This window comes from Artibeus jamaicensis, unplaced genomic scaffold, assembly GCF_021234435.1.
Source record: "Artibeus jamaicensis isolate MK-2021 breed Jamaican fruit bat unplaced genomic scaffold, CSHL_Jam_final contig_519, whole genome shotgun sequence".
NCBI classification, from domain to species: domain Eukaryota; kingdom Metazoa; phylum Chordata; class Mammalia; order Chiroptera; family Phyllostomidae; genus Artibeus; species Artibeus jamaicensis.
The window spans coordinates 50990017-51003981 of NW_026521871.1; the positions used below are offsets into that span (position 1 = coordinate 50990017).

The 13965-nt window shown below is 56.1% G+C and overlaps 1 protein-coding gene across 1 annotated transcript in view; it reads left to right on the forward strand.

Annotated features, from left to right (window-relative positions):
- The window catches only part of GASK1A (golgi associated kinase 1A), a 30107-nt gene extending 17471 nt beyond the window's left edge, over positions 1-12636 (forward strand). Inside the window, exons 2-5 of the mRNA XM_037148374.2 lie at positions 3286-4530; positions 9535-9657; positions 11403-11506; positions 12137-12636. Of these exons, the coding sequence (XP_037004269.2) occupies positions 3286-4530; positions 9535-9657; positions 11403-11506; positions 12137-12347 (1683 nt within the window). The 3' untranslated portion in view covers positions 12348-12636. The remainder of the gene's footprint in view (positions 1-3285; positions 4531-9534; positions 9658-11402; positions 11507-12136) is intronic.
- The last annotated feature ends 1329 nt before the right edge of the window (positions 12637-13965 follow it).

The window sequence follows — 13965 nt, forward strand, 5'->3', positions numbered from 1 at the left end:
TGTAAACTGAGTTACCATTCGTCACCACAGAATCAAACTGCCATCTGACCAAGGGCCCGCATTGCGTCCAACAGAAATCACCCAGGGGTCTGCATTCGCTGGGTTCTGCTGCAATGAGGCCGAATAACGAACGACCCCAACATCTCGGTGACTCACAACCACCTACACCTTTCTCTTGGTTACAGGGCTCAGGGGTGAGTTCTGGCTGCCCCGGGTGCCTCACCTGGGAATGACTCCCCTTTTGGTGGAGCACAGGTGTGCCAGGAGGCCAGTCTCACCGCACAAGCACATTTAAAACCTCGGCTGGGCACAGCATATGTTACGGCCACTCACATGCCGTCGGTAAAAGCAAGTCCCGTCACCCAGTCAGGGACCACGGGTGGGGGCGCGCTCCACCTTCAGTGAGACGTGGCCAGGGGAGAAGGAAGGGAGAGCGGTGAACAGACAGTCCCATCACTGACACTTCATGTTTCAGGTCTGCCCTCCTGCCCAGTGCAGAGATGACAACAGGGAGCTTGGTGGTGGCTCCTGTCCCCAGCCCAGCACAGTCCCCGGCTCCTCAGGGGCCCTGGCTCTTTACCAGGCTGCCCCCCCTTCCCTCCGTTGCTAGGGAAGCAAAACTCACTCTTGTCAACTCTCAGTCTTTCCTTGGGTCCCTCCACCTACTCCCCCCCCCCCCCCCCCCCCATCCTTCCTCTCCTCTCCTTCCTGCACGCCTTTAAGCCCGATCCCTTCCTGTACCGTCCTGGGTACCTTGGGGCAGGGCCTGGGCAGGGTGAGACGTTTCTCATGGCCAAGGTGACCTCCTTCTGGCGGACCCTTGTGGTTTTATGATGAAAGAATTTCTCTTTCTGACTACCTTGGGTCACGCTCTCAAATATCTCTACTTTTTAACTCCGACATTATCACAATATGCCCAAACCCGGGAAGGGGCGTGGGTCATTTCTCAGATCCCAGGAAGACAGGGGGTTCAGAAAGTGAAGGCAGAAAAGGGCCGATCCCACCCCTCATTTAAATGTACCAAACCATGTGGTGGACCCTTAACCTGTTTTGGTGCGTATGTCCCCCCCCCACAACCCTTGGGGGGAGGAATGACCTCACCCTCCCCAACTCTGGAACTGAGGGAATGAGGCAGAGAGGCTGTGTAACTCGCTGTTGGGACGCAGCTCGGAAGGTCAGGAGCTGGTCGAGAACTTCGCTTGTGTCTCCCCCAAAGCCACGTCCCTGCAGCTGGGGCAGATGTGACGGGGCGGAGGGGGGGGCCGTGAGCATCTTCTCTGATAGACTAAGGGGCAGCCTCAGTACATGGGTGGGAGGTGGGATTTGAGGAGGGAGAAGACAAGGATCCCCTGTAGAGCCAGACAGTGAAAGACCCCCCCCTTCCTCTTTCCCTCCTGCCCCCGTCATTGTGGGGCCGTGTGGGAAAGAACTGGGGAGGTAGGGCGGGGTCAGCTGGGGCCTGGGCGGCAGTGGGGCCCCCTGGGTTCCGCCAGCAAACTTTCTAGTGTATCGGGTGCCCCCCTTGCGCTTTTCCTTTCTCTAATGTACCCTTTACCATTCAGCTGAATACTGAGTTCTCTTCAGAGGATTTTTTTTCACTTTGATCAAAGCTGCTTTTCTTTTCCCGGAGCCTCGCTTGGGTGGCCCGCGGGGACGTCTGCTCAGGGCCGTTTGGAACCCTTCTCCCCGCACAGACCACACTCGCCAGCTTCCCCAGGTTGGTCTGAAGCTGAGGGAGGCCGAGAGCGGGATCAAAACATTCCGTCTCCTTGAAGCATTTTAAAAAGAGGATTTATTTTTTCCCCCATGGGATCCACACGTTTGAGAATCCAGATGATGAATCCAACTTGAATTCATATTTTTCTTTTTAGAAGGAAGGCCAAAAAAAAAAAAAAAAGCAAAACCCAAACAGAGTCTTTGTCCACGGCCATTTCTCCTTTTAGTTTTAATTGGAAACACGGGCATTCTCACCAGCTGCGCGAGCCCGGGCAGACCTCAGCGCTCCGAACTTTTTGCTCTCCTCATCTGTCAGTAGGAATGCTGCGGTTCCCGCCTCTGTGTTCTGGAGGATCGAAGCAGAAACCAACGGCCGTGCAGTGAAGAGTTCACACCAAGGAGGAGGGGTGGGACCGGACACCTCATCTTTCGGGGCAGCCCCTGTAGGAACCCCCGCTGCTCCCCCCAGAACTGCACACGCAGCACTGTTTGCTCGGATGAAAACTGGAAGCGACCTGAGCAGCCTTCCGGCGGAGGGACCGGGAAAGGCGCTGGGCGCGTTCCCCGCTGAACGCGTGTGCGGCCCTTCGGCAGCGCTCCGTCGACACAGACAGCTGTGGAAAAGGCCTCCAGGCCCGCTGCCACGCCACCCAAAGCCAGGTGTGGACTGGTCGCCTCCTTGGTGCTAAAAACCGTCACCATGTGTGGCAGACCGAAAAACCGGTATAGCCGCTAAAGGCAACTGGGCGGAGGTTTCTCAATATATTACAGATGGAACGACTGACCGTATGTCCTGAGTTGAAAGGGTTACAAGATGAATCAGTTCTGACTCCAAAGCCTGGTGGCCCCAGCTCTTCGCAGCCCCCATTGCTCCCACAGGCTCCCAAGCTCCTTCCTTCCCTGGTTTTGATTGAGTAGATGTGGGTGGGGTATAGCCTGTGAACTTGCCTTTCTGACAAGGTCCTGAGCGATGCTGTTGGTCCCGGCGCCAAGTGCTGAAAAAACTCCCTGCCCCAGGGCGTGTCCCTGCCAGCACCTGCCGAGCTGGTGGCTGACTTCCTTCTGAGCAAGAGGGGCAGGCAAAAGTGGCGGATTCCTGCCACCGGCCAGGACTTAGTCGAGTGGCCTCGAGTCTCCCCTGCCTGCAAGGGAGGCAGGCGGCACCATTCGTAGCTGAGCAGCTGTGTGCCCCTGGTAAGGCGAAGAGTGTTTGTGGGAGACGACAGAGTGGCCCGGGGACACACAGGGAGATTAAGAGAGGGCCAGCACCCAGCGGTGGGGACAGATGTGGAAGAGACCCTGATAGTGCGTGGTGACCAGGGTCATTTGGTGGTTTACTCAAAGGGGGAGCCCCAGTTTGCCTGCAGGGATCAGCGGAGCTCCCCGGATGCACACCCGCTGGGCTTTGAGGCAGGAGGGCTGCCCACGGCGCTGGCCTCCCCGGAAGGCAGTGGCTTGTCCTCTCCCCTCCGCGGGCATCTGGGAAGGGCCTTCCTTCACCATCCCCACTGCTTGGTCAGCGGGGGCTAACGTTATCCCAGGTCTCAGATTTTCTTTTTCTTTCTCCAGGCGTCTTGGCTCTGGAGAAAGCTACGTGGCAAGAGGCGGTTGGTGGTGGCATTCTGCCTCCTGATGACTCTGTCTGTGATGGCTGTCACCTGCTTCCCCGCACAGCCTCAGGCGGCCATGGAGCCCCGGGGGGTGATTGGCACCCCTGACCCTCACAGCCTGCAGGCTCTGAGCTCCCGCTGGAGGCCACAGACAAGAAGCCTGCGTTTCTGGAGAGACTGGGCCCTGCCCAGGAGTTCCATCCCTGAGTGTGCCGAGGAGCAAGACCACCGAAGAAGGGGAGTGGACAGCAGCAGGTCCCCGGAAGGGGCAAGCCAGCATGCAGGGCGGGTCAAGAGGGACATTGCTTTGGCATCTGTAGGAGATCTGAGGCTCAGCACTCAGCGTCTCGTGCTCCTGAGGGAGGATGAGGTCAAGGGCCCAGGAGCCAAAGACCTGCAACCCCCTTGGAAGGATGGTCCTGTCCGGGAGGTACAGAGTGAGACAGACACCATGGCCAGCGCCTTCCCAGGACACCGGAGAGCTGATGCTGGACCACCCCTCTGGCCCCATCCAGCCCGAGGCACGGACCTGCCAGGAGCTAGGAGCAGAGCTTTGACTGGTGGGCAGAGAGCAGGGGGTCCCACCTCAGCTGCAGGCGCTCGTCAGTGGCCTGGCTCTCTCAGGGAGCTGCAAGAGTCCACCTGGTGTGCTGCTGAGACCCCTGGCCTGGGGGCCAGTGGGCAGGTGCCCCCATGGCTCACAGAGCACGATGTGCAGACCCTCCAGCTGCTGGCCCAGGGGGAGGTGGTGGGCAAAGCCAGGGTCCCTGGCCACGGGCAGGTGCTGCAGGTGGGCTTCTCCACGGAGGGCACCCTTCGGGACACATCTCCGGGGCTCGGTGGACTCTGCTCCCGGGGGCTCTGCGGCCTGATCAAGAGGCCTGGAGACCTGTCCGAGGTGCTATCCTTCCACGTGGACCGTGTGCTGGGGCTGCGCCGGAGCCTTCCCGCCGTGGCCCGGCGCTTCCACAGCCCCCTGCTACCCTATCGCTACACGGATGGTGGCGCGAGGCCCGTCATCTGGTGGGCTCCCGACGTGCAGCACCTGGGCGACCCAGACGATGACCAGAACTCCCTGGCCTTGGGCTGGCTGCAGTACCAGGCCCTGCTGGCAGGTGGCTGCAGCGGGCGGGGCCGGGCCTCCTGCCTGGGCATCCACCGCGCCGAGTGGGCGCGCCTGGCCCTCTTCGACTTCCTGCTCCAGGTATGGGGGCGGGGCCGGGTGGGGCTGGAGAGCTGCAGGGGTGGGGCACAGCTGGGGACTCTTCCCCTGGGGCCTGTGTCTTGACCACCAAACCCCACGTGGTCAGCCTCTGTGGTTATTTTTCCAGTCACTGTGAGCTAGAATAGTTTGCGTCAACACAGCAGAGCTGATGGTTAAAATTTTCAGGAATTCTGTGGCCTGATTGTGAAACACAGGTGTTTAAAAAATTAAATTATATAAACCAAATATATAATAATTCTATTAGCAACAAAGGTAAGAAACATTCAGAATGCATTACTTCCTAATTCTTTTACTGCATTTTTCTCATTACCCCTGCTGTCGAGGTTAGTCCTGTCTGTCTCATGATCACTGTGTGATGGTGGTTACTCACCTCCTGCCAGCTTCTGCCCGGTTCCAGCTTGGAACCGGCCCGGGGTTGGGGGGGCGATTCCACGGAAACCAGCACAGGCTACGTATGGGGACTCCCCCACCCCCGGGGGAGTGAAACATTTACCAGCTCAGCACTGTTTATAATGTTACATCCATGACTCAGCAAAGACTGGAGGTGGTTGTGAAATTTGTAAATGAGAGAGGGGGAGGGGATGGAGAAAGAGGGCAGAGAGAGAGAGAGAGAGAGGCGGTATCGGTCCCATCCGGGCACTGGAGAGTGAGAAGGAAGCCACAGGGCAGCCGAGGTCCCTACTGCACCGGGAAGTAACCTAGAGTTCCTGGGGACCCTGGGGGAGGGGCTGGAGTTTCCAGGACCGCCAGTCAGGGCAGAAGGGTACCTGGGGGACTGCAGGTGTCAGCCATGCGCCGACTGGCCCCAGGCTGCTCTGCGGCGCACGTCCGTGAGCCTCTGTGAGTGTCCCACCAGCACGGAGCCCGGGCCCCACAGCGGTGACTGCCGGCCCTCCCTGTGTCATGCCCCTGCTTATGTTTTGGGATTAGCTTCACAGATAAACCACGTTGGCTTGAATCCTCATCTCAAGGCATGTCTCTGGGGGAGCCGGGTCCAGGGGTTGCCGTGACCCAGTGTGGTTTCCGTACACAAGACCCTTCGTGGAATGTACCTGAGACAGTGCCTGGTGAGTGGCACATGCCCCATAATAAGCAGGCACTGTCCCCAACACTCGACATGAATCAACTCATCCAATCTTCATGGCAAACGTATGAGTGAGGCATGACATTTACCTCTATTGCAAAAGTTGAGAAACTGAGGTCCAGAGTGGTGAGGTTACTCGCCCAAGGTCACGGCTGGTGGAGCAGAGACGCAGCCTGGATGGTCTGACTCCAGAGCTGGCCCTCTGTCACGGTCACTGTTCACCTGGCCATGACTGAAGGCAGGAAGAGGGGACCTTCTCAGGGAAGCCTGGGGCCCTGAGACCAGAGTCACCTGTGCGCCTTGTGAAGCCCCGTCCCGCTGATGTGCACACAGTGGCTTTCTGCTCCACGCAGAGGCCCTCTGTCCGTCTCCTGGGCTGTGGCGTGGGGCCCGCCCCCGCTGCCCAGGCCCGCTGCAGGATGGAAGCCACAGCAGCCAAAGCACACACAGGTTGGGCGTGTGGTCAGACACGACTCAGCTGGCCTCGTGCCAGCCCTTCCCTGGGCTGCTGCAGACAGGTCAAGTCAAACACTCCCGTCCGGCTGACGCTGCCTTCCTAGAAACCACTGGCAAGCAGGAGAGGCGGGGCTGTGGGCTTCCCAGCACAGGAACTGGAGGTACCTGCTCACGGGAGTGGGTACAAACCCCACACACGGCCCACTCTGTGGTAGGCTTGCTCCTTAGTTCTGTGTGCTCCGGATGAACCCTTGTTCTCCTGTGTGTGTGTGTGTGTGTGTGTGTGTGTGTGTGTGTGTATCACAATGTACCACTTACCTGGACACACAGTACACAAGAACTGCACACATACACCTTCCTCATACCCCCCACACACTATGCTTTGCAAACCCTGCGTGGCCCTCTGTACTAGTTAGTGATTGCGGAGATAAAGCTGGGTAACAAACCTCTCCAACACTCAGCGGCTTCAAACACCTACGGTTTCAATGGTTTCTGCCAGAAACATGGAGTGAGTGTAGGAGGGGACCCTGAGTGGCAACGGAGAGGCGGCCCCCGCCAACACCTTGCACTCAGCCTGGTGAGACCCTGAGCAGAGAGCCTGGCAAACACGTGACAGGTTCCCGACCCACAGAAACTGTGAGATGACATATGTGTTCCCTTAAGGCGCTGACCTCCTGGGAATTTGTCACGCAGCAGCAGGACAGGACTTCCTGAGGCAAGGGAGGGCCCAAGGTGCGAACACGGTGGGGACCCCCTCGTAGGCCACAGCCCTGCACTGCTCGGGCCTGAGAGGGGGGCGCCCCGCCATTCCTTCCTCCCCGCCCCAGGCTGGCCTCTGTTGAGGCATTTTTAAAACCGTTGGGCCATATCTCTGCCCCATTTTCTGTTGGGCTGTTGGTCTTTTTCTTAATGGTTTCAAGAGCTTTTTAGAGTTTGGGGAAATTATTCTTTTGTTTCCGCTGCACTATTTCTCTCGGGTTCAATTGTCGTTAAGTTCTTTACAGTCTCCTTGCTGTGCAGATATTTAAAAAATTTTATGTTAAAATTATCAATTTTCTTTTACCAACTTCTAGGTTGGTATCTTTTATTTTAAGAGGCCATCCTCAGTTCAGGGTTATTTTAAAAACTCTCCCATGTGTTTTCATATGTTTTTGATCCATCTGGATGTTTTTTTAAGAGATAAGGTGCAAAACAGTGATTTTTTTTTCTCAAATGGCAACCCAAATGTTCCGGCACCATTTGTTAAATAATAATCTTTACCCCAGCCTGAAATACTGCCAGTTTCCACGTGTATGTGGGTCTATTTCTGGGCTCTTTTCTGTGCCCGTAAAGGCTCTATTTATATGCCAGAATCACACTGTTTTAATTACTGTGCTTATATTTTATGCTAATAGCCGGCAGGGTGTAGTCTGTCTCTTTGCTCTGTCTTAGGATTTCCCTGATACCCTTGCACACTGTTCTCATGAAACTTAGTCAGCTCGGTATCTCCTTCTCCTTCCCAAGTCCTTTTGGGGTTTTATCGGAATCCAGTTAAATTGGTATAGACTTAGAGAGAGAGACTTTATACCCTAAAATGTAGCGTTTTCTAGCCGAGAATAGGATGCGGCTCTCCAGGTATTCACGCCCCTCGAAGCATCCCGACGTCCCCTTCAGCTGGATCCTTGCGTTCGTCTTGGGTTATTCCTGGGAATTTCATCTCCTGCGGCTGCTGAACACGGGGCCTCTCTCCTCCTCTGTGTTTTCTGGCCGGTAGCGCTCGGTCTGAGTGGGGGCCCTCATCTCTGTTTATTACTTTGGTTACTGGCCACCTGCTAACTTTGCTTTACTTCAGCCATTGCTGGGTTTGTCCTTGGTTTTCCAAGTTCATGCTCATTTCATCTGTGATGCCAGTTCCATCTTCTCACCGCCTCTTCCCTCTTTCTCTCACCTCACAGCATTGGTGGTGCCTCCAGAGCAGTGGTCAGTACTAACGCACAGTGGGCGCGACTTGTTTCTGCAGGCTTGGGGCGATTTCTAGTGTTTTTGTTGTGGAAGATTCATTTTTTTCAAGATTTTATCTATTTATTTTAGCAAGGGGAAGGGAGGGAGAAAGAAGGGAGCGAGAAAGAGAAGGAGAGAAACATCAATGTGTGGTTGGTTGCCTCTCATGTGCCCCTTGTTGGGGACCTGGCCTGCAACCCAGGCATGTGCCTTGACTGGGAATCAAACTGGCGACCCTTTGGTTCACAGGCTGGTGCTCAATCTACTGAGCAATGCCAGCCAGGGCGGATTCATCTTTTAATAGCTGCTGGGTTTTGTGTTGATGTTTAAAAGTGGGAGTGATCTACACACGTCTTTTTAGATAAGATCCAGTTCTCCTCCACTCATGTCCTCAAAGCCCGCCAGCTATTCATCCAGATCCTCAACTGGTGTCTCAACTTCTTCCCCAGGCTTAGAGCAGATGGGGCATCCTGATGGGCCTCCCTGGAGCCTCTGGGGAGATCGGCCTTTGTCAGGAGGCCCCGGAGGAGAGTGAGAGTTTGTGCAAGTCAGCTCCGCCACACCCTGACCTCTACAAAGCCTCATAAAATCTTTAATAGCCAGCCAGTCTGTGTGGGACCAGTCCCCTGCCCTCCCCGGAGAGGGAAGCTGCCACCCTACGGTGATCTGACCCCAGGCTGCAAGCCAGCCCAGCCCAGAGCCAGCCTTTCCACTGGAAAGGGCCCCGTGGCTGCCCCCACGTTGAGGGAGGGCTCCTGCCTGGTGGGGTGGGAGTCGGGGGAGGTGGGGGGCGTGGGCCGCCAGGGATAGCCAGTGGCTCTTTTGGAATCCACTGGCCCAGGTCATTTTTTTGAAAACGGGGAAAAGAATTTAGTTCTGAAGGGCCGTGGGAATGAAATTTGTACTTGGTCTGGTTTGGTTGCTAGTCGCTGCTGTTGAAACTGCATTTCTCTTAAGTGGAGAGAATAGCAGAAGGCACAGCACAGGAATCGAATCTGGAAACAGGGCCCCGTCAGGCCCTTTCCGTTAGATATTTAATTAGGTGAAGAATTTTGGAAGCCAGCAAGGCATGTGCTGGAGGGGCCAAAATCCCTTGTAGCTCTCTCTGGAAACAAACATGGCTGCAGGTTGAAATCGGCACAGAATGGCCTGTGCGGTCTCCCAGTAGACACACGGTCAGCACCAAAACCCAGGCCTCAGGCCAGAGCTCTGGAGCAGCTGTAGACGAGGCAGAGGGTGTGGCTGGAAACCCCTGCCGGCCTGAGGCATGAGCAAACACTCTTGGTGTGCAGGGCAGGCTGCTGGCCAGGGAAGCAGAGCAGAATCCCATTGGGAGCTGGAGGCCACCCACAGAGCCAGTGAGGACTGTCCCCAGCGTGTGGCCCAGGGGCCAGGCCTGGGTGCTAGGCCTGGTGGAGACACGCTCTGTGCCACCCGCCCTCAGAAGAGGTGTGTCCCCACAGGTCCATGACCGCCTGGATCGTTACTGCTGCGGCTTTGAGCCGGAGTCCTCGGAGCCCTGTGTGGAAGAGGGGCTCCGGGAGAAGTGCGGGAACCCCGGTGAGCTGCGGCTGGTCCACATCCTGGTATGTGTCCTCACCGCCCAGACTCCGGTCTTCTTGTCTCCTTCAGAAGATGCTTCGAGCGAGCACAGAGATTGTGCAGCCCTGTGGGTTCCCAGTCCTGTTCCTTTTAGCAGCAGAACTCTTTGTTTGAATAACATATACAACTTAGAAAAATGCAGCCTTAGAATGCGGTCGAGGTGTCGGGTGGGGCAGGAGCCTTTTTCACAGACTCCACTGTCCCCAAGAGATGCCAGGGAGCCCTGAGGGCCCCTGGACGCTGCGTCAGAATGCTGCATCTGGTTGGACAGACTCCTTGTGCTAGTCAACATGCAGATTGTGGCCTGGGATGAGGAGGGCATTTCCAGGGCCATCTGGCTGGTTGATGGCAGCGACAGAGCTCTCTCCTAGGGCCTGATAACTCTGCGAGGCAGGCTGACCAAAGGAACACTAATGTGCTGCCCCCGTTGAAAGTGCCACTCGGGGTGGCAAGCGCTGTGCCAAGGCCATCAGAGAGAGGCCCTGGGGTTCAGGATGGCTGCTCATCCTGCACAAGGAGTCAGGGGCCCCTGGGCAGGAGGCAGTGAGGCCTGGTGTCCATGCAGCCTCACCAGACCGGCTGCTTTGGGTGGGTGGCCATCAGCATGGTGTCCCAGGCTGAAATTCACACAGGACACACCAGCCTGGCAGCCAGGGCTGCTGCAGAGTCTCTGGGTGTTGGGGATGCTCCAGCCCCGGCCCCCAGAGCAGATCACCCCTTCCTCAGTCAAAGGTAAGGCTGTCTGTCCATCATTTGCCCTGATGGGCAGTCACTGAACTGACCCTTCAGTCTTCAGAGGGAGGAGCCACCAGGCTGCGAGGGACAGGTGACCCGTGCTGTGGGGAGAAGGTTGGGGAGAGGGGTGAGGAAGGAAAAGAGGCGGAGAGGGGGGAGCAGGATCCTGGAGACAAATGTTCATACTTTGAACTAAGGCCACTGGAGAGAATCATGAGAAATCGCCATGACGTCCTGCAGAACGTGCAGAAAGGGGGAGTGTGCACAGGGTGGGGGAGGAGCTGGAAGAGATGGCCTTTCACCTCCCAAAAGCAGCAGGGTTGGGAGGTGTGAGAGAATTCCCCGCCGCTGGGTTTAGTTTTGAGGAGGTTTAGGAGACGCTAACTCTTCTCCTGTCGAGATGGTGCTGGGTCGGTGCTCCCTGAGGAGGAGAGTGTCCCGTGTTCTCAGTGACGCTCAGGGACACGCCCAGGTGTTTGGGCACAGGTGTGTGGGGGGTAGGGGTGAGTGTGCACATGTGCCGTCCACCCTGCAGTCCTGCTGGGCAGTGTCCCCCCTGCACCTGCCGCTTCTCACTGTGCTCCTCAGCCCTCTGGCCACCAGGGCGAGACTCGGCCCCTCCGCCCGGCAGTCCTGCAGGATGGCACTGTGGCTCAGGCCTGGTTTGAACCAGCCCGCTACTTATTAGCAGTGGGACCTGGCGCAAATTACTTCTTTGTGCCTTGTTTCTGGAAAATGGGGCTCACGCGAGGGGCCCCCTTCTAAGGGTGCTGGGAGGGCTCAATGGGGCGATGCCTCGGGGACTGAGCAGTGTTAGCACCGGGCCAGCTGGCAGCTCAGCACCTGGGGGCCATCGGGACAAGCAGCAGGGCGGATGGTGGCACGGGCAGCTCAGGGCCCCCAAGCCCCTCCATTCCCCTTGAGAGCGACCATGGGCACCAGCTGGGCTGCCCCCTCACCCCCTCTGTCTCTGCCCCGCTCCTTCTTCCCCGAGGTCCGGAGCAGTGACCCGTCTCATCTGGTCTACATCGACAATGCCGGCCATCTTCAGCGGCCTGAGGACAAGCTGAACTTCCGGCTGCTGGAGGGCATCGATGGGTGAGAGCCGAAGGGGCCGGGTGGGGGTCAGGGGCTGAGACCTGACGGCCCTGCTGTACACTGTGGGACCTTAAACCGTGGCTCCTGAGAAGCCCTCCATCCACTGTCAGACAAAAGCCATTAGATCTGGACCCCCAGAGGGGATAGAGCCAGCAGGCCCTTCGGCTTCCGGATGGAGTGTCCCCACCCCGATATCCTGAGGGCCTCCTGGCCCCACAGACCACCGGCTGCCCTGCCGGGCTATGGACGAGCTGACCCTGGCCTTGTCCCGATGGAGCCTGGCAGCCTGTCCTCCTTGCCCAGTCCTGGCAGGCAGCTCGGCCTTCCTGGGAATCTTTCTGGCTTTTGTGAGGCAGAGCAGCGGGCATCGCACCGGGAGGGCAGAGACGATTTGCCCGGCAACTCCGTGGGATGGGCCCTGCCCGCAAACTTTATCCCCTTCCTGCTGCCACAGCTGAGCGGGCGGGAGAGTCCCGGGTTGTGAGTCAGCGAGGGCGGGCGGCCCGGGACTCTGCGGGCTGGCCGATCCTGCTGTGTCCGATGTAGCCTTTGGCTTCGCCTTTCACCAGAAAGCTCTAAAATCACGTTTGCTTTTCCTTTCCATTCTGACATTCGGGGACGTTCGTCCAGGTTTCCGGAGTCCGTGGTGAATGTTCTCCAGTCCGGGTGCCTACAGAACATGCTGCTCAGGTCCCTGCAGAGGGACCCTGTGTTCTGGGAGAGCCAAGGCGGGAGGCAGGGGCTGCAGCAGGCTCTGCTGGCCCTGGAGCAGCGCGGACGGGTCCTGCTGCGGCACATCCGGGAGCACAACCTGACAGTCTTCAGGGACGAGGACGCGTGAGCCCCCGTCGCCCAGGCAGGGCTCCCACCTCGGTGGTGAGGTGCTCACAACACAACCCGAGCGGACGAGCCCCCGTGCTGATGGCCACGCTGCCCCGAGCTCACTCGTCTGAAGACAAATGGGAAAAGCCAGAGCCGGGAGGGCACCGCGGGTGTCCTGGGGTGTGTCACCTCCCTGGGACGATGCCTGCCCGGGATGGGTGGTGGGTTCTCACTGTCCACATTGGTTTCTGCTCCCTTGGCTCTGGTCATTTACCTCCTTGCACCAATAAACACATTAGAGGATGTTCTATGGACTGTTCTGTGTGCTGTAAAATTGTGCCTCCCACATGCCTATGCAGAGCTGGACAACTGTGTGTGTGCACATATATATGTGACATGTGTACATGCCCACACATGTACATGAGATGAGCCTAACTAAGGGTCTTCATAGAGTCGTCCTCGTGGCCCAGAACCGTTGGGCTGACAGTCGACTCAGGTCTGAGAAAGGAAATACCAAGCACTGTGTCTCTATAATAGACTTCAGATGTTCAATTCTCATTCAGCTGTGTTTTCAGTTTAAGACTTATAAACGTAACACATACTCACCAACAACAAATTTCGTAAATGATAGAAGCACAGAAGATAAAATGTCAGAAAGCCCCAGAAACTTCCGAGAGATTTTATTGACACTGACGCTGCATGTAAATGAAACTGTAATAAAACCAGTGTCATTTCCATTTCTCCACTCCTTTCTTTTATGTTACTGTTTTCTATATTCTGTGTCAGCCACCTGGGTTGACCCAATTCCTTTTTTTTTTAATAGGGAAAGTTTTGTTTTTCAAGATTTCATTTATTTATTTATTTATTTTTAGAGAGAGAGGAAGAGAGACATCAATGGGAGAAAGAAACATTTGCCTCTTGTAGGCGCCCCAACCAGGGGCCGAACCTGCAACCCAGGCACGTGCCTTGATGGCAAATAGAACTGGCTGCCTTCTGCTTTACGGGACAATGGCCAACCAACTGAGCCTCATGGGGCGGGGGACCCAATTCTTATTGATGACTATGAGGAATTGCGAGGTGGGGACATGCCATGCTTTATTTAGTTATTCTCATCATGATGAACACTAGGTGGCCCCCACTTTTCACCAGTTGTAAACAATGCTGCTATGAACATCTTTGTGTGGTGAACATCTTTTGCGTAGTAACAGTTATTACCGTGTGGATTTCCACATCAAAGGGTGTGTATTCGTATTTATTGTTTTTGAGAGAAACTGTCAAATTGCCCTCCAAAATGGTGGTGTCGGGTTCCACCCCAACCAAGAGGGAGGGGCCTGAGTGTCCTCCCACCACCCCGTCAGCACTTGCTGTGTTCAAACTTTTCCTTTTTACTCGACGGATAGGACACCAATTTTAAAAACTGTATCTCTGTAATCATTAATGAGATACAGTTTGAACTGTATCTCAGTTATCTTTTCAATGATTCACTAGTCCTTTGTATTTGATTTTTTATGAGGTGTCTTTTTCTCTTGAGATGTTTGTTCTTTCCTCGTTAATTTGGTAGAGATATATGAATCTAATTAGTGTAATCAGTCTTTTTCCTGTTGGTTGTGTTGTAAATATTTTCTTCCAGCCTGTCA